Raw genomic sequence first — 18269 nt, forward strand, 5'->3', positions numbered from 1 at the left:
GCGCTACATGCCATCGACACCCTACGGAAAGTATACGTGTCAGTCAGAGGGCTGATATTGCGCGATGAGTGGATATATGCACTTCTTGTGGTTGATTGACAGCGCCCGCTCCCTTGTGGAACGGGATGAAATCATGCGTCCCGGCGAGCTCACTTGCTAGCCACAACTGAGATTCACTTCAAATCGAACACGCCAGGGGTCTGCATTCCACACGTAGGCTTTCAGCGCATATTATCAAAGCGTGTAGAGCGTACCGCATCGTATACATCCCCATGCATTGTGCATTAACCGTCCAAGTTCGAACAATGACGCGGATGATATTGCGGTTCGACCAAGAGTTTGGGACACAACGATTGCTGAACATGTAATCGATGCTGGTATCCTCGCATTGCAGTCCTAACACCCGAGTATCCATCCGAGAACGCCTGCGGCGTGGATCGCAGTCACACAGCGCCGGAGACTTGTTACTCGACGGGAACGAGCTCGGAGGATAGGCCAGACGATCATCAAGAAGTCAGGAAGTGGCGATGCCGTCTCCTCCTTCCAGCCAATCCTCGCCGTGCAAATCGGTCATCATCATGGCACGCAGTCTCAACCGTCGGCGGCCATGCACAGGAGATACGTCGAGCACAGCGCCGCCGATGACTGTCGACGTCCTCGGCAACGGCAGTCATCATCTTAGAACGCCTGGGGTGACTGCAGGATGGTTCGCGTCGGGTCGCAGCCAGCCAACGTCCAGGACCCAGATCATCTCAGTTCGGAGGACAGCATGCAGCACGCGCCATATGCTTATATAAACCCTTTGTGATCCTCGACGACGAGGCAAACCCTCTCCAGTCACGCTTGGTTCGACATAGCACCAGGTACGTGCCAAACCCCCTGTCTCTCGCCAACCCAAGTTAAACTCACGTCTCCCCCAGCTCTACCGATGGCCACTGAATCTCAGCCACACATCCTCATTGCAGGCGCTGGCCTCGGCGGCCTTGCTCTCGCCCAAGGCCTCAAAGCTGCCGGGATCCCCTTCACCCTTTTCGAGCGCGACAGCTCCGCGGCCTTCCGCCCGCAAGGTTATCGCATTCGGCTCAACCCCGATGGCTCTGGAGCACTTCACGCTACCCTGCCCACAGACGTCCTCCAGCTCTTCATGGACACCTGCCCGGAGATCAAGCTGGGCGGGACCAACTTCAACGCGAAGACGGGCGAGATCGCTGCCAGGCGCGAAGGCTTCGGCGGGCCTCCGCCGCGCCCTGGACAAGCCCCCGCCCCTGCGCCAGACGCACAAAGAAGCCTGCAGCAGGTCTACAACGTCGACCGCACGCGCCTACGCCAGGTGCTCATGCACGGCCTCGTTGACCAAATTCGCTTCGGGAAGACCTTCGTGAAATACACCCTTGACCCCTCCTCGCCCACGCCCGTCACCGCTCACTTCGCTGACGGCACGACCGCAAGCGGCACCTTCCTCGTTGGCGCGGATGGTGTGCGCTCCGCAGTGCGCGCCACCGCCCTCCCCGCCGACATTCCCGGCCTCGTCGATACCGACGGCCGCTTCATCTACGGCAAGACGCTCTTCTCGCCCGAGCTCACCTCCCGCGTGCCGCCCGAAGCCACGGAGCGGATGACGGTTATATCCACCAAACCCGCCGCTGTCCCAGGTCCGGGCATGGCCCTGCCACCCCTCCCCGCCGTTGACGACCCAGCAGACGCGCCTGTGACGCTCTTTATGGACATGGTCCGCTTCTCGCGCTCCGAGGCTCAAGTTGCCGCGCAACAACAGGCGCAACTCGACCCCGTCCCGGACTACATTTACTGGGTCCTCGGCTCGCGCGCTCTCAACGTGCACAAGCATCTCCCCTCCTACAACCCGGGCGCGTACGACCCAGACGCGCTCGACGCCGAGCTATTCCGCCTCTCCCCCGACGAGGTCCGGGACCTTTCACTGCGGATCACCGCGGACTGGCATCCGTCCTTCCGGCCTCTCGTCGAGCTGCAGCTCCCGGGCGGTGCGAGCATCCTCCGTATTACCAGCGCCGTGCCCGTTCCGCCTCCTGCTTCCTCTTCTCCCGCGCCGGCTCCCTCAACGACCATCGCCCCCTCCGGCGCCATCCGCGGCCCCGGTACCGAAGGTTACACCATGACGCCCTGGGATCCCTCGCCCTACGTCACCTTCCTCGGCGACGCCGTCCACCCGATGAGCCCCACCGGTGGGTCAGGCGCCAACACTGCCTTGAGCGACGCCGCCAACCTCCTCAAGGTCTTCACGGAGCTCTTCAGCACGGGAAGCCGGCCGTCCGAGGAAGCGGTCCGTGCCAGGGTGGGCAAGTACGAGGAGGAAATGCGGGCGTACGCCGGCATGGCGATCCAGGGAAGCTACCACGGCGGGAGGATGTTGTACGCGCAGCGGCCGTGGACGGAGTGCAAGCCTGTTCCGAATCGGTGAAGGAAGCGCAGGTGTGGTGATGGGGGGCGGCTGCTGGTTCAAAGGGATTGCCACGGACGTTAAGGAGCCATTGAAAGCCATCCTCATTTCAGAGTTGCTTGTTCGTTTTCAATATATAATACAACTGTAATATGACGAGGCTGCGATGTCCCGCCTCACATTGAATTACTGTTAATCTACACATGCCGTCGTCGACATTGCCATCGCGGGCGCTGGCCAGAGGGCATCCTCGGTCTCTCCGATACGCTCGCCGGAACGCCGTTGTTGCGTGAGTTGTTCTGCGAGAGAGATGGCTGATGCGGCTAAGTAGTGATCATGATCAAGGATCCATGTTCAAGTTGCCGGCGATTAATGAATGACTCCCTGCAATATAACCACCCGTCAGACTGTCAGCATAATAGGACTGTCTGAATGCGACGTCCGTTTCCGCAATCTACTGCTTTACGATCGAAGGTATGTCAGATATCCGTAGCACGACTTTCAGCAAGAACGAGAGGCATGACTCACCCCGAGCCGCTCGCCGAACGCATTCTTCCCTTGAGGAGAACGGCTTGAGGAGAACGGCGAGTCTGTTGATGATAATTGACCGATGACATCGCGTTTGGCATCGCCAAGGCTACAACAAATTTGGGCGAGGAAGTTGCCTCCCTGCGGGCCGTCTACCATGATATTGGAGATACGTCGAGATTGTGCCCACGGTGACAGCCCGCTCTGGCCAGGACCGGATATGAGTTCCCCTTGCCGAACCAGGATCTTACCAACCATTTCTAACTCACCATGGAATTACACGATTGGCGCGAGGCTCCACAGATACCGAGAACCCATTTGGAACATTTGAAACGTTCAAGGTCCTGATGTCGACAATCTCTGGCCCCGATCATCGACGTATCAGCCTCGCGACCCAGCGAGACAAATCGGGAGACCCAGGACATATCGCGACGGAGAAAGATCCCGGATTGGGAACATGGGAGTGTGCCACCGCGGGGGAGGCCGACGACCTGCTGTGTGATCGTAACGCGTGGCAACTTCTGATCGGGCGACCCGACGAGGAGTCGAGGCAGGAGGCGCGAGGCATTGATAAGAGTGGAACCCAAGTCGAGTCAGTGACGTTCTCCCATTCTCCAACTCTTCCAGAACCAGTAAGTCGGCTGCTATGCGAGGGCGTGAGAGGCTGGTTTGTCCTCGGTGCATATCTTCGAAACCTGCGCATCGAATGAATTTGAGCGAGGAGAACGTATCGGAGTAAGGTCACTGACGCGATGTCCGTACTTTTACTTATTTGGGTAGAGGCACCGCGCGTTCCGGCGCCGAAGCGCGGCGAAGGGGCTGGCTGATCGCAGGGTTGGGACGATCCGGCTCGGCCGTTCGATCAACACGCCAATACACGCGACGCGAGAGGCCCTTATTCTTGAATTTCTATTGTCGGTTTTTTGACAACGTCGCGCTGAAAGAGCGGCTGTTATATTGCGAAGCTTGCGGAAGAAAACAGCAACATGGCATGATAGCTACAGACCTGAAACGGACGTTAGGAATATTCGCCTAGATACAACGATTGCGCACCCCTATCCATCCCCCGCAGACCAATTGCTCATTGTCGCATCGACGGATTGGCGACCCGAATATTACATGGTCTATTGTCTTCTATCGAAACGCAGCTTTTCAGACGGCAGCGTCTCCTTCGCTTCGTAATGGCTATACTCTTCGCGAACCACGGACAGCGGAGGTTATCAGGTAGCATGACTCGAGGGTCTAGCCACTCGGTTGTGGTAGAAGGTTTACCACACTCCCATGAACTAGTGCTAACCAGAACAGGGATTCAGTCACTTATTGGCGTCCCTCGATGAGCCGGCTCACCTCACTGAAATGCGATATTTTTGAGCCAATGCCTCCGCCGAACGAGGAATCAAGTCAGACGTCGTCGCCAGCCGTTCAAGAAACCCCGGCTCAACTGCACGAGGTCCGACAGCGTGGATCCATATCTTTGTGCCATGTTCGGACGCGACCGGCGTCGCTACTCGAGAATCCTCCGGGTTGATCTTAATTTCCTGCTCACTACTGTCAGCTAGCTGTACTGCAGAGACAACTCATCCCTCACCTCGCGGCTGGATTATCATCCGAAGCTCTTCTTTTGTGCGGCTCGCTGTATGGGGAATGAGCAAACAGTGGGTACACGCGTTTCTGAGCTCGTAACTCCTAGGCTCGAGTTGACGTGTCTGATACGACAGGTGCGATGCGATAAATGCGGATGGACAACGTCTCTCGAGTATGAACGAACTTGTCCAGCACATGGAGGTTCACGGCCTTCAGCAAGGGTGAGGATTCGCCGGTTAACGACAGCAAACACCGCCTGACGCATGCAAACGTAGCCTCGAGCATTGTTCATATCCTGACTGCGAATTCAGCACAATATGGTCGTATAATCTCGTCAGCCATGAAAGAAGAATGCAGTACGTGTCAAATTGCCCGCTTCCTCCTACCACTGCTGCTGATCAGCCGTCAGCTGCCCATATGCTCCTCTATGGTGCCTTGTTCCCGGATGCAACAACTTCGATAGGGAATCCTCGGATTTTGGTCGTCACTGCAAAGGCGTGCACGCATTCAAGCCATCACACCTCTACAAGGCGATGGGCATGACCAGAATGAAGCACCCCGCTTACGAGATCGTGCCGAATGCCTTCAAAGCCGGCATACCGCCGTCCTATGAATGCCGCAAGGCGTCACAGGAGCAGGTGGCCGAGGCGCAGAAGACAACGGCACTCGAAAAACAGGGCAAACTTCCGCGCAACACAGCACGAATCCAGGAGCAGCAGGGTATACCCGAAGCCGACCTCGCAAGTGCGGGACGGAGCGAAGAAAAAAAAATGTACGTTCTTGCTGGCCAAGTATGGTGAACCTAGTATGTTTGATGATTCATCCAACCAGGATAAAAATCAATCAACCATACCTCAACAGGACCGACTCCCATCCTTCCGCGAGTTTGAAGCCAGCATAGACCCTGAATCAGAGCCGCCGCCGTGCTCACTGACACACCACACCTCGATCAAGCATCGCCTGTCACCCCGCCACTATGCCCATGATGCCATCCCTTTGCATTACTTGCGTCCCTGAAACTTGTCGTTAACTCGCCTTTTCCGTAAGTGACATGTGTTTCATGCTGATGAGGTCTCGTTGTTGACGATCTGCCTTGTCCAGGTTATAGACACATCGCCGACGGTGGTTTTCACGTTGTTCGCGAAGCGGCCTGATGGACATCGGATATGGACTGCTCGACTGCGATCGTCGCATCTGTGACGAACAAGCTGAGTAGTTGCCCCGTCTGTGTATGAGGAGAAGGAATACAATCTGCTCCTTTATATCTTGATGTGCGCCCGTCCTTTCTTGAAGGCCTCTGCGCTTGAAATACGCGATCGCCTGGTCGAGGTTATGAGGCAAGCCCATCCGGGATGAGCCGGACACGCCTTCGAATGAGCCAGGAAGAGAGGACTGTAAATCTCGTTCGCAGAGGTGTTACTACCTCATCTTCGAGCAGTACAGCGGTACACGACGACACGTAGCCAGCATGGATAAGTCCGATAAGAGAGACTGAGCTCAAGCTCAAGCGCCCCGTCAAGCGCCCACGAGTCGAGACACGTGGCGTCAGCGCGCGACGACGTTACTTATCCAGAGCATTATCGACATGTCGTTATGTATCGTTGCTCTTAACAGGACGCATTGTCCATCAGACGTAAAATGTGATTGGATGTTTGTCTGACTCGCTAGGATAAACTTCCAAGTAATACTAGTTGGACCCGGAGCATCGGCTTGCAGTCTAATACTAAGTCACGACTCACCATGTGCCTGAGATCGAAAACCTACACAGCAAATACACATAGTAGCAGGATATCTCTGTAAACTGCGCATGCTGTATGCGCGACTGGCCATGATTCGATTCCAGGCTGTAGCGTCGCGCAGTGTCGATGGATTGAAGCCAGCTTCGAGCTTCGAGCGGAGGCCTCGCGGTCCAGCGCCGGTATTGTGCATCCAGGCGGATGCACGACGGATCTGATGGGTTCGTGCGGCAATACGCAGTCCAGGGATCGTGTTGAGAGTGGATGACGATCATCTTTTTCGCACCGGAGCAAACATCTTTAGGCCATTCAGCACCAGCCGATCTCGGACTGCTCAAACTTATGCTTGGGGTCACTGCACAAATGGACATTAATGCGGTGACTACGCTAATAACAGAGATACGGGCACCAGTACTGCATGATCCAGGGGACCGTTGGGGATTTTCAATTGAAGACTGTGGTACATCCCGTCACACGACTATGCATAACGTTCGAAATTCGGAAGTCTTCTTGCGGTATACGGCGGTGTTCTGGTTCGAGTCGTTCAAAGATTCGTCAACATCTGCCGTTGAGAATGAGTCAGACGGACTAGCAATGTCAGGCGCAGAATACATGAACGGCTTCAAAGTTTTTGCCTACATCCGTCGACGATCATCGGGAGGCGGGCTTGCAATCGCTACGTAAACCTCAGTTGCGCATGGATCCGCATGGATGAGTGCTAAGTTAGCGGTGCCGTGGTCCGTAGCAGGAGTTGAACAAGCCAAGGACGGACGGTCGACGTTGCTGAAGGAAGGGGTACGCAAGATGACGATACAACAAGCGCTACGAGCCAGCACACCTATATGAGCCAACACTGAGTTCGTGTTCGTCCATGCCACTAACGACTCGAGATCGAACAGTGGCCTCCACGGCGGATCCTCGGTAGATCGTGCCGTCTTGATTTGTTGTTGCTGTGGCCATTAGATTACTGCGGAGATCAGCCGCCGTTCCAGGGCTTCAGGCGTAGGAGAGGTATCAACGCCATGAAATTCAGGTCCGATACAGCGTCCGTCCAGGCCGCGCGTCGGGAGACACCGTCAGCGACTGTGACGCTCATTCGGATAGCGTCAACGTCGTCTTCCTTGCCGCTGGCATGTTCGCCGTAGCCGGCAATGGACATGCGCCGGGTGTAATAGCGTCACCTTTTGGAAAGACCATAAGCTCTTGATCAGAATAATAGGGAGGACAAATTCACACCAACTCCAAATGCCCACTGCCACAGATTCAAAGGTTCCGGAGGATCGATCTTGATCTGGCTCACAACAGGATGACACAATGGGCGACCGATTGGGGCTTGAGCTCGTTCGAGGGGTGTACAATTTCCCGGAGCCTCGGTTGGTCGCTACACGTGCCTTCCGGAGGTCTAGTACCGGAATCCGACCTCCTGCTTCTGCTGACAGCATCGGCAAGCCGATATACGAGCTATACAGCACGGCGGGGGGAATGTATCCCAATACGGAGCCGTATGCGAGTGCCATCGGGCAACGTCGAGTTCTGGATGATTTCGCATGATCGAACCAGATACACGAGGACGGCTCCAGCCCAACTGCGGGTGATTCCGCGAGGTACCTATATCATCACAGAGGCCGGATCTTTCCCTGATATTACTAACTGTGGTAGTTCCTACCCGGACTCACGTCGTCGAGGGACCAATTTGCTTAAGCGAGTCTTCTTCTGAAAACCGAAGAAGCGTGAGTGCAGGGAAGTCGTTCAGATCAGCGCGACTCGCGAAATAGCGACTTACCCCTGGCTGCAGGAGCTCGGCGGAGAAATTTGAAGGACCTCGAAGCTGCCCTTCGTCGATGATGGTCGTAGCGATTCTGGAGCACCCCGATCGTTGTCAAGTTCTCGTACACGTATCCACCGCCTGGCTGTGATCTACGGTGTTCTCGAAGGATTAATTACTAAAAGCAGCTGTCGTGCCGCCGTAACAAGAGGAGACAACACACCCGGCATATTCGAAGCGATGGCCAGAACGGGAGGGTTTACGTTGTAAGAGGGGTATTGTCATTTGACGAAGTCAAAAACGCTCAAGCTCCGCTGAACGGCTAGCCAACCTCCGACGCAAGGCGAGCTGCGTGCAGGCTTGTTTCCTACCGGGCCGTGGCAGTGAGAATTACTGGATTAAGAAGATATGATAGAATTACCCCTATCGTATATTCCTGTTTCAATCGCTTCACCCTGGTGTACATCTGCACCTCGCGTTATCCCCTCCGACAAGTTGAAGGAATGAACCCACTCCGAGTTGTGGGTCCACGTCTCGCATGCATATGGCCCAAAATGGCACCCTTTTGTGGCTTTTAAATCGCCCGGGTTCAAGCTGGATAGGCCTTCATAAGCCCCGCTTTTTTGCGCAAAGAACCGTGCGCTGACCTCGCTCCCAGCCATGGGTACCTGTCACCGTCATCTTCGTGAACCTCAGTCTGCTCCCAAGAAACAGTCGACTAGTGAGTTCTATCTGCATAGAGATTGGTAGTTTGACTGAGGATCGCTCAGGTCGCGTAAGATGCACCTTCCCCGGCTGCACGAGGACGGTGTCAAGACACCAGGATCTGGATCGGCACCTGATGACACATAACCCCGGCGCGCAGTGAGTACTCTGGTTATTGAGAAATAAAACCGGGCTTGACTGAACGCACGTAGCTTACGGATGTGCCCCGCGGTGGGTTGCGGTCACAGTACCTTGCAGAAATCGAACTTGGACCATCACATCAACACGGCACAGTGCGTATGACATGTGTTTCCCTGCGAGCCCTCCTGACCACTCGTATTTCAGTAAGCGCGATGTCATATACCATTGCCTCGTACCTGGATGCCCCGCCCTTGCCCTTGACCCGTCTACGCACTTCCGTCATTCCACTACTCGCCATAAGTTCAAACCCTTCGACCTTTACAGAGCGATGGGTCGGATTCTCATGCACCCGGCGAAGGAGGCCCAGAAAAGGGGCCTTACCGCTTCGTACGTCCGACAACCGGCTACATGGGCAGAAGTGCGTGCTGCGCAAGTGGCCTTCCTCAGGCCAAAAAGCAAGGGCACTCCGTCCCTCATACCGTGCATCTGGAACACCGACGATATCCGGGCCCAGGACGTGCCGGTTCGCGCAGCCGGCAAGAAAAGCGCGCAGCCGGTATCAAACGCTGCTGTCGAGCGCAACAAACTTCACCATATGATGAGCCCGTCGTTCGACGAGGAGTCCTTGGCCAGCCTCACGTTATGCGACTACGATGAGGACGACGCGAAGCATGCGTCGAGTGGATTCTCCTGCTTTGGTGATTCCAGCGACAGCGACTCGGAGATGAGTGCATCGTTCGAGGTCGAGACGTACCAACATTCGACCCCAACGAGCAGCTCTCGTATCTCTGGAGCAGCGGCCGACGTTCCGAAGGTGACCCTTCCATCGTTCAATGCCTTCCGAGCGATGGTCGAGTCCGACCTGCCGCCGCCGCAATCCCTAGTCCCCCGCATGCCAGCCGACGACTGGCGGAAGCCACGCAGATTTGATAGCTACCAGCCCTGCCACGTAATCCCGCAGTTCTGCCATACGTATCAACGCCCCGAAGTTCCGGTGGTCCCCGCAGAGATTTCGCGCGCTCGTCAGTACATTCCGCCTCCCCCGCCGCCGTGGGTCAAGGTCGAAGGATTCGGCCGTCCCTTCCGTCGTTAAGTCACGCTAGGCACGCGCGTCAATGATCGAAGAAGCTGCATCTGATTCCACATCTCTCAAACATATAATCGTCATCACAAAAAGAACGTTCGTCGCGTCGTCTCCAATTCCGGCTGGTCAAGTTCATAGTATTAGCAAAGCCGTCGATGTGGAGGCAGCGCTCTCTTGCCTTCCACATCCACTGGTATTCGTCCTGCGTCGGAGCCACGGACGCCTTCCCTCTTTTTTCCTTTTCCTTTTCTCCCAACGGATCCGCTCCGACGTCCACGTCGTCTTGGGCATTGTCTCCTCCGCTTTCACCATCGCGCTGATCCCGCTCAGCCTCCGCCTGCTCCTCATCATCGACCTCACCGTTGTCGAACTCCAGCGGTTTCGGCGGAACGCCGAGGTTTTGGACAGCGGGCAGCCCCTTGCGCAGCGAACGTAACTTCAAGGTGAATCGAGGACCGATCTCCTGAAGCGCCACTTTCTCAGTTGAGCGGAAGGCATACCTTGAACGTGGACTGTATTAGTAGCGTCCGATAATCATATATAAAAATCATGTACCGGTGTCTCCTGAAGAATAGAAAATCGCGTTGATTATGCAACGTTACTACTTGCCGGCCCTGAAATTCTGGGAGTGGAGGGAAAAGCGTCTGAAACATTCGCCCAACCGCATGACCTAGACGAGTAACGAAGCCATTCAAGACCAGTTCCGGGTAATGTGCGGTGGCACGCGCATGCCCCTGAGCGTCGTATGTGAGCGATTAAATAGTAGAACGAAAGTACGGAACAAACATGAATCTGCTTCGATAGCTGGATTGAGGTGAGCTTGAAATACGCCGTCGGTCCCTCAGGTAAGTGCACGATGGTGATGGCATCTGTGACAAAGCCATTCAATGACCTGTAGGGTGGGATTATAATCATGGCAAAGAACTAACTGGGCTTTTTCATATCCTCGTTTACGACCATCAGCGCGCCGTAACCTCTGCCCGCCGCCCATCCAGCGATTCTTCCCATCTCGAAGCCACGGCTCTTCTTGTTGCGCCTCACAAATTCTGACCCGGGGAAGATAGCGCACAGTTCTTCGCAGAATTCATAGCTCGCCCTTGTTGCACGAGGCGAGGTAGTTACAAGGACTTTTGGAGGCTTCGTGGGGTCCGCAGCCGTAAAGTAAGAGGCAAAGGGGTCATTGGCGAAGTCGGCATCGTTCTCCGGTATATGTGTTCCTTCAAGGGCCCCATCTTGTTGAGTGTTTGAAGGTCCCGCGTCGGGTTGAGCCGAAGAGGAGGAGGCTGGATTTGCGGTCAAGAAGCTAGGGTCGTATTCACGGGTGTTGTCCAGCGTGCGGGGAACATTCTCTTCAAGCCGTTTCTAAAGAAGTATCCGTGTTCATAATGCAGACATCAAGCAAGTCTATCACAAAGAATATACCCTTTTTACCGCTGGATCCTTTGCTTCGATCTTCGCCCTCTCCAGGCGCTTTTGGAGTTTATCCTGCCTCTTGGTCCGTTTGGCTTTGCGCGCGACCTCCTCACGCTTGATTTTGTTCTTAATGGATGATGGCATAGTTCGTTCCGGTGGCATATTGGATGGAGGAAGAATGAGATCAGTCAAGGCGAGGATAAAGACCGGCGCCTTCGAAATTTCGGAATTAGCACGTGCCGTGCACGGCGTAGCGGCCCTTCCACGACGTCCACGACAACGGCGAGGCTGAGCCTGCGTCGTACACTATCATGGCGCGGTTATGTCAGAAGATTCTAGCCTGCTTCTTGCTGTTCTCCAGTGCAGTCAATGCCCTTCACTTCTATCTCGACGCCAACGAGAAGCGGTGTTTCATCGAGGAACTACCAACAGACACCGTGGTGGAAGGTATGTATGACGTTCGCGATGGAAAGCGTACATGATTGAGCTTAGACGATGTATAGGTCACTATAAGGCCTTAGAGTGGTCTGATGACGAGAAGAAGTATTTCGTTAACGATAAACTGAACATCCTCGTTCAGGTTGCGGTGCGTCCCCTGCGGCTCTCGTTGATGGCTGCGACCTGACGTACTCCACAGGAAATGGACAGCGGACATGAGGTCGTTCGTACGAATGGCCCCTCAGAAGGTCGCTTCACCTTTACATCACACGAGTCGGGCGACCATTCCATCTGCCTCTCTACCAATGACCCCAATGGCTCCGGATGGTTCAGCAGTACCCACATTCGAATGTACCTTGATGTCGTCGTCGGTTCCACCAAGCCCGACGTTGATCACGACCGGGGCCATATCTCAGAACTCGCATCCAAGGTTCGGGACCTGAACCAGAAGCTGGAGGATATACGCCGCGAACAACAATACCAGCGTGAGCGAGAGGCGGACTTCAGGAATCTCAGCGAAGCCACGAATTCCAAGGCAGTCTGGTACAGCCTCATACAGATCATCGTCCTGGTCGCGACGTGCTTCTGGCAGTTAACGCATCTGAGAGTAAGTATTGACGTCCATCTTGCATCACTGTTTGGTCTAATCTTTCACCCAGCGATTCTTCGAAGACAGAAAGGTCCGATGATCGATGAGCTCGACTTTCGTCTTCCGCGTACGGGCATCCGGACGGTCATGTATCCTCATACATTAATCGAAGCACAGCTGTATTTATGGATGGTGTTCCCGGGGCTCGTTTCTCTGCGGCGGCAGTCTCTCGAGCCCTGGCGGTGGATACAGTCTCGATCTTCGCACCAGTCAAAAGCTTACAGTCAGCTATGACAACGGCAGATTTTGTCTTCCTGACGGACATGAAACAGGCGTTTCAGGACTGTGCTACACAGCGTTATATTGTCCAATAAGGACCGGTCGCAGCGCATTATTGTAACGATGAAAGTTCGCCCCAGTTGGTGGCACTTGCTGTCCATGTGGCCGGCAGCGCAAAGCTGACAATGTCTCACGCGCGGAACGCCACACGGGAGCTCTTCGTCTCTTCATCTCTGCAGGCCTCTGTTGAACGGGACGCTGTACATATTCTGTGACATATTTCATGGGCTCTGAAGCTGTACCGATACCGTTCTCATTGTACGTGAACAGGCAAAGTACACTGTAACGCGCTTACAGTCCCAGTTTCGTCTCCCTCTTGCGCGAGATCTCCTCCATACGCGCCCAAAAATCTTCGAACAAGCAGTCGACCCGTTCAAGGCACAATACACCACGCGACACCCTGACTAGATGGGTTGCAGATTTAAATCGCAGATTCCACCCTTTGCCCAAGGGCACGACGGCTGCCGTGTTCAAACTCCTGTTTCCCGAGGATGATGCCCGCCGGAAGTACGACTTGCAAGAGACGCGTTTAGCACGTCATCTCGTCACAATACTCGGCGTCTCAGACCAACCCGGTGGTAGAGGTGCCCGATTACGTGCCTGGAACGCGTCGAACGCGTCCGGATGCCTGGGGGAGGAGGTGAAGAGGGTATTGGATCCGGCGTCCCCGGTATGATCCTATGATCCATCGTTCCCTGCGAAAACTTACCCTCAGTACAGGATATTGATGGACGTATATGGGCTGTATCAATCGCTGAAGTTGACGCTTTGCTTGACGAGCTAGCCACGACCTCAGCATGGTCCGCTGACTGTGTTCGGACCGCACACTCCCCGTCTCCCCGCCGCACGCGTTCTGCCATTCTCTCGGACCTCTTTCGCGACATTCCTGCACTCGATGCGGCATTCCTCACTCAGATCATTCTTAAGGACCTGCGACCTCTTCTCTATCCTCTGCCAGAAACACATACCACGGTGGCTTTGAGAGATTACAAGAGCAATGCGCTCAGTATCCTGACACGAGAAATCGCGATGAAAGTGTGGGATCCGAGTGGGCGGATGTTGAAGATATACGCGTCGAGAGCCAATTTAGAAGAAGCTGCCCATGCATTTGACGAGGGCGACCTAGCTTGTACGCCGGTCTTCGGACTTCCTATCCAGGTGAAGTTGCTAGAAGTGGGCAGAAGTATTCAGCTGATCACCTATACAGATCCCGAAATCGGTGAAAGGTACATCCTGCCGTCACGCCCTTCAACAGCTTTTCCGCAGCAGCATTGCACCAAAGAAAATCTGGGCTGAAGTCAAGTATGACGGTGAGCGGGCGCAAATTCACGTACAACGCAGGATACTCCCCTCCGTCCATCAGTCGGAGTCACTGGAGTGGGAGATCAAGATCTTCAGCAAGAGCATGCGCGATTCAACGAGGGATCGGATCGCTCTGCATCCGTGAGTTGCAGCCCGCATTCCGAGCGCTCATTTTGATGATTTAAAACGTCAGAATAATCTTAGAGGCCCTCGGCATAGGCTCGGGTTCGTCACCGAGATTCAAGGATAACATCATACTGGATGCAGAGATAGTCGCATATTCGGATGTTCTGGGAGGAATCGATGGTATGTTCGCTCCTCCGACCCACCCGTCGATGAGTGTACTCATACTGACTCTTGACCCCCAGAATTCTGGCGTATCCGGAGTTTGATCAGTAGCACAGCAGATAATGTGCGCGGCCAGCGATCATTTGGTCGTTCAACTGTTGTCCAAGATGAAGCGTGAATCACCTCTCACCCAAGTCATCGATACGTCATCCCTGGCTGACACGTTCGCCACCACCCAAACAGAAGTCAATGCTCGCTGATCTCTAACGCATCAGACGGAGGCAATCGACACCTGGCGCTCGTCTTCTTCGACGTCCTGATGATTGATTCTGTATTCCTCTTGCAACGCTCCTACGCCGAACGTCGCGCCACTCTAGAAGATATCGTGATCGTTCGACAAGGCCATTCCATGCTTGCTGGACGGGAATGTATCCATGTGTCCGACAAGGCGAAGGGACGTCCGTGCGAGGCGGAGGGGGAGCAGCTCGCGAGCATATTCGCGCGGGCCATCGCTGCTCATCAGGAAGGCCTTGTACTGAAAGCCGATAACGGAGCGTACAACAGTTGGTCTTCGCCCTGGGTTAAGGTAGGAGCGAAGCATTTGCTGCTTCAAGCACGATGTTCACGAGTAGGACGCAGTTGAAGAAGGATTACATCCCGGGATACGGCGATTGTGTCGATCTGGTCATCGTGGGAGCAGGGTGGGATAAGGACCGGGCCCGTGAATTGAGAGGTATGCACCTGTTCCTCCTCCATTCGTCTGTCCTTTGGATCAACACTCTTCCAGTTGCTCCAGAGACTTTCACAACGTTCTACGTCGGCGCAGTTTCCAACACCGTCGGATGCCAACGAAATGTAGATCGTCCAGGAATCCATAATACTCCGCAGGCATTAACTTGCATCTCGACGCAGTCTGATGTCCTCCCTCACTTTGAAGTCTTCTTCACCGTATCCTACGGCTTGAGTCGCGAACAGTTAGAAGAATTGAACTTCTTGATCAAGAGCTCCGACCCCGTAATGTATCAGGCAGATCTATCGGTTCGTCGAAGCCGTAACGGTGTTAGTGGCGCTATCTAATTCCCGAATCAGAAACATTCTCATCCCCGTCTTACGTACACTCTCACCATGTTCTCCGGCCTAGTGAAACCCAACGTACTCCTCCGCGTACCTTTGCTCGTAGAGCTGTATGGTGCTGGATTCACAAAAGCGCCATCATCCAAGGTATTCGCATTTCCTCTTTCGCCCGTTTTCACTCACTCCTCCGATGCAGTTCTACGAACTGCGCTTCCCGCGTCTTACTAAGTTCTATCGCACCTCGGAACGTTCGGCGTCGGAATGCCTTACCCTGCAAGAACTGAACAAAATCGCGCACGAGAGCGTAGGGCGCGACCGGTCCCTCAAAGACATCGATGATTGGTGCAAAAAGACGTGGAACAAGACGGCTTCCCCGAGCGTCAGGTGTCCGAAGAGAAAGAAGGCGTCCGAGCAAGCTTGGGAAGAGAAATTTGCATTAGCCGACAAGCGGGTCAAGCGGTCCAAGGCATATGAGGAGACCATCCATTCGAAGCCTACTCCGGCCGGACATCGGCAAAAGCCCGTAAGGGCTTTGGGCTCGGTGACCAATTTTACGTCGGCATTATCGACTCCTGCTACCGGTCTGCAGCTAGATGATCATTTCGACGCAGGGACCCATCTTACACTGCTCGCTTCCGCGCCACCTCCACCTGCAGCCTCAGGCTCAGCGAGCATATTCTGTTTATTGTCAGCGGATAGAGAAGCAGGGAAGCGCAAGAGCGAACCGATAGCGATTGCACCGTATCCAACACCTCCCACGCCAGCTAAGGCCTCAAGTGGGGGCGCCAACACGGAAGCAGCGACAGCTCTATGGCCACTGATGAACCTGTTGAACAAGTCGCTGGTCTGGTTTGCAAGGTCACCTGCCTTACCTCGACCGGAGTGGTGTCCTCCTACCAGAACGTTCGTCCCCGTCGGCAATCACATTCACGGACTTGAGGCTTTCTTCATTGGATGTGGGTGGCAGGCGACTATGGTCGGCGGGATTCCTGCCACACGCTCCTGCGGTTGGGCAGAAGCGGGCGTTATCTTCGTGGACGACGAGCCAACCTTGGAAGCGGCCTGCACATTGCTGAGGCACAAGCAGAGGAGCCTCTCACTAGACGCAGGTTCGCGCAAGCCCATCGTCGTCCTCGACCTTCCATCGGCCATCCGTGCCATCTCGCAGTTCAAGCACGATATCCAGCGGCTCAATCAACTGTCTTCGTGCGAATTTCGTTAACGTTATCGACTATTTATGTGTTTATTCCTATGCACGCACCTGTTTTACCGAGCCACAATGCTATCCCCGTGTACTCTATAGCACGCTGAGCGGCAACTCGTAACGACTAGATCGTTTTCTAGGGCGAATGAAATACTTCGCCCCCCCATTTCTCGCTACGTCGCACTTCGAAGATTGGATGCTATACGATGTTTGGTATTGGCTACACTACCTTGTCTTATGTCGCTTTTATGTAAGGCCTACACTACTTTTTTATGTTGCTTTGGTGTGGGGGGTATACGATGCTGGGGTATATGAGGCGTGAAGCTGTCCAGAAGCCGGGATACTCGATGACCGTGACGAGGCGAGAGGCATAAAACGATCCAGAATCCATATCCAATCCGATCCCAAATCCGAAACCATGTCCGATCCATTCCGTTCCATCATTCTGAAATTTCTTCGGGCGCCATAGCCCATCTCGAGCGCCGCTGCGCGACTACAGTTGCGTGAAAGCGGACACCGTCGAGCGGTGCCTCCGATGCGATTTGCGGCCTTGAAGGTGGCGCGACGAACGCCGCGAGGAAGACGCGTGGGGGCTTTCGTTCTCCTGGTCCGCGATAAGCGCGGGGCGGGGCTGCGATGCAGCGAAACGGGGCAAGTTGGTCTTGTCCCCGAAGGGCGAGCGTGGAAGCTCGATGTGCGAGCTGGCCGGCGAGCGCGTCAGATAAGCCTGAGATGGAGAGAGATGCGATGAGATGCTCACTCTGCTTTTGCCAGTCCATCGCCGAACTGGTCAGAGCTCGCGGCCGGCACGGGCACGGGCTGGCTCGTTGCCTCGACAACGTTCTGGTACGATTCTTTATCGCCTGAGTCCATATCACGGTAGATCGGCGGCGACGCGGCAGCGAAGGGCTTTGTGCACGAGGGATCGTGGCACAGAATGCAGATGGAGCGCTCTGATCCGGCTTGGAGAGGCGCAGCCATCGAGGGCGACCTGAAGAAAAGTGAGATCGGGCGAGAGGGACACAGCCATGAGATACTCACTCGGGGGTCGACATTTCTTCGCTGGTGATCTCGACGCAGTCTTCGTCATCGCTCATGTCGGGGAAGCTGCGTCTGTTGCACCAGATCTCCTCCCCCTGGACGAACACGGGTCGTTCTCCGATCTTGGTCCACGCTACGAGCATCGACGCACGGATTCGATCTGCGATGGGCGGCATCTGCTCATCCTCGCAAACCGTAACCGCGTTGGTCTTGAACTCGGCATCGCGGTCTGCAAGCGGAATCATGTCGGTGTCGTGTTTTGGGGTGAGGTCGAGCTGGGCGATGATGGCGGAGAGACGCGCGGTGCGTCCCTCCTCGAGACTCTGAAGATCCTTATCCGTGGATCCGAATGTGTGGTCGAGCTGCTCGATGATCGCCGAGATGCGGGTGCTGCGCTTGGAAGCGCTCTCTGCCTGCAGGTCGCTCTTGATCAGGCACGTCCACGCTCACAATGAGGTACATGCTTACGTCGCTCTCGGTCTTGTCGTTGGTCATATACCCAGGCATGGCCTGGGGTTCGATGGACATGGGAGGTTGCGATACGACAGGCGTAGCACTCGTCGAGATATCGTTGCATTGGATTCCGATCTGGGCTTCTTCGTCATACTCCTCGACGTCGTCT

The 18269-nt window shown here is 55.1% G+C and overlaps 7 protein-coding genes across 7 annotated transcripts; 5 read left to right on the forward strand and 2 right to left on the reverse strand.

Annotated features, from left to right (window-relative positions):
• Positions 1-556: 556 nt before the first annotated feature.
• Positions 557-3302, forward strand: PUNSTDRAFT_54333 (FAD/NAD(P)-binding domain-containing protein). Its single transcript, XM_007386446.1, has 4 exons — positions 557-863; positions 921-2876; positions 2945-3148; positions 3214-3302. Exon 2 carries the CDS (start codon positions 929-931, stop codon positions 2435-2437), a length of 1509 nt encoding a protein of 502 aa, XP_007386508.1. The 5' UTR covers positions 557-863; positions 921-928; the 3' UTR covers positions 2438-2876; positions 2945-3148; positions 3214-3302.
• A 1400-nt stretch (positions 3303-4702) lies between these two features.
• Positions 4703-5429, forward strand: PUNSTDRAFT_136835 (uncharacterized protein; the record flags this gene model as incomplete). Its single annotated transcript, XM_007386447.1, has 4 exons — positions 4703-4749; positions 4804-4884; positions 4938-5300; positions 5360-5429. 4 exons carry the CDS (start codon positions 4703-4705, stop codon positions 5427-5429), a joined length of 561 nt encoding a protein of 186 aa, XP_007386509.1.
• A 3260-nt stretch (positions 5430-8689) lies between these two features.
• PUNSTDRAFT_136836 (uncharacterized protein) lies at positions 8690-9968 on the forward strand (the record flags this gene model as incomplete). Its single annotated transcript, XM_007386448.1, has 4 exons — positions 8690-8750; positions 8800-8893; positions 8947-9027; positions 9080-9968. The coding sequence occupies 4 exons, from the start codon at positions 8690-8692 to the stop codon at positions 9966-9968; spliced, it is 1125 nt and encodes a 374-aa protein (XP_007386510.1).
• Positions 9969-10002: 34 nt separating this feature from the next.
• On the reverse strand, positions 10003-11534 carry PUNSTDRAFT_90785 (Brix-domain-containing protein; the record flags this gene model as incomplete). The annotated part of the gene is made up of 6 exons (XM_007386449.1): positions 10003-10081; positions 10138-10459; positions 10515-10693; positions 10746-10828; positions 10889-11321; positions 11382-11534. The coding sequence occupies 6 exons, from the start codon at positions 11532-11534 to the stop codon at positions 10043-10045; spliced, it is 1209 nt and encodes a 402-aa protein (XP_007386511.1). The 3' UTR covers positions 10003-10042.
• An 84-nt stretch (positions 11535-11618) lies between these two features.
• PUNSTDRAFT_90790 (uncharacterized protein) lies at positions 11619-12664 on the forward strand. Its single transcript, XM_007386450.1, has 4 exons — positions 11619-11819; positions 11876-11958; positions 12010-12417; positions 12470-12664. The coding sequence occupies exons 1-4, from the start codon at positions 11684-11686 to the stop codon at positions 12497-12499; spliced, it is 657 nt and encodes a 218-aa protein (XP_007386512.1). The 5' UTR covers positions 11619-11683; the 3' UTR covers positions 12500-12664.
• Positions 12665-13144: 480 nt separating this feature from the next.
• Positions 13145-15847, forward strand: PUNSTDRAFT_35191 (DNA ligase/mRNA capping enzyme; the record flags this gene model as incomplete). Its single annotated transcript, XM_007386451.1, has 11 exons — positions 13145-13408; positions 13459-13896; positions 13946-14181; positions 14234-14346; positions 14409-14502; positions 14572-14914; positions 14968-15061; positions 15116-15183; positions 15241-15366; positions 15418-15549; positions 15599-15847. Coding segments are annotated over 11 exons (2157 nt in total), but the record flags the coding sequence as incomplete, so codon positions are not given.
• A 953-nt stretch (positions 15848-16800) lies between these two features.
• On the reverse strand, positions 16801-17588 carry PUNSTDRAFT_121975 (uncharacterized protein). The gene is made up of 2 exons (XM_007386452.1): positions 17367-17588; positions 16801-17307 (listed from the first exon to the last, which is right to left on the reverse strand). The coding sequence occupies exons 1-2, from the start codon at positions 17383-17385 to the stop codon at positions 16877-16879; spliced, it is 450 nt and encodes a 149-aa protein (XP_007386514.1). The 5' UTR covers positions 17386-17588; the 3' UTR covers positions 16801-16876.
• Positions 17589-18269: the final 681 nt, after the last annotated feature.

This window comes from Punctularia strigosozonata (assembly GCF_000264995.1).
Source record: "Punctularia strigosozonata HHB-11173 SS5 unplaced genomic scaffold PUNSTscaffold_11, whole genome shotgun sequence".
In the NCBI taxonomy this organism is placed as follows: domain Eukaryota; kingdom Fungi; phylum Basidiomycota; class Agaricomycetes; order Corticiales; family Punctulariaceae; genus Punctularia; species Punctularia strigosozonata.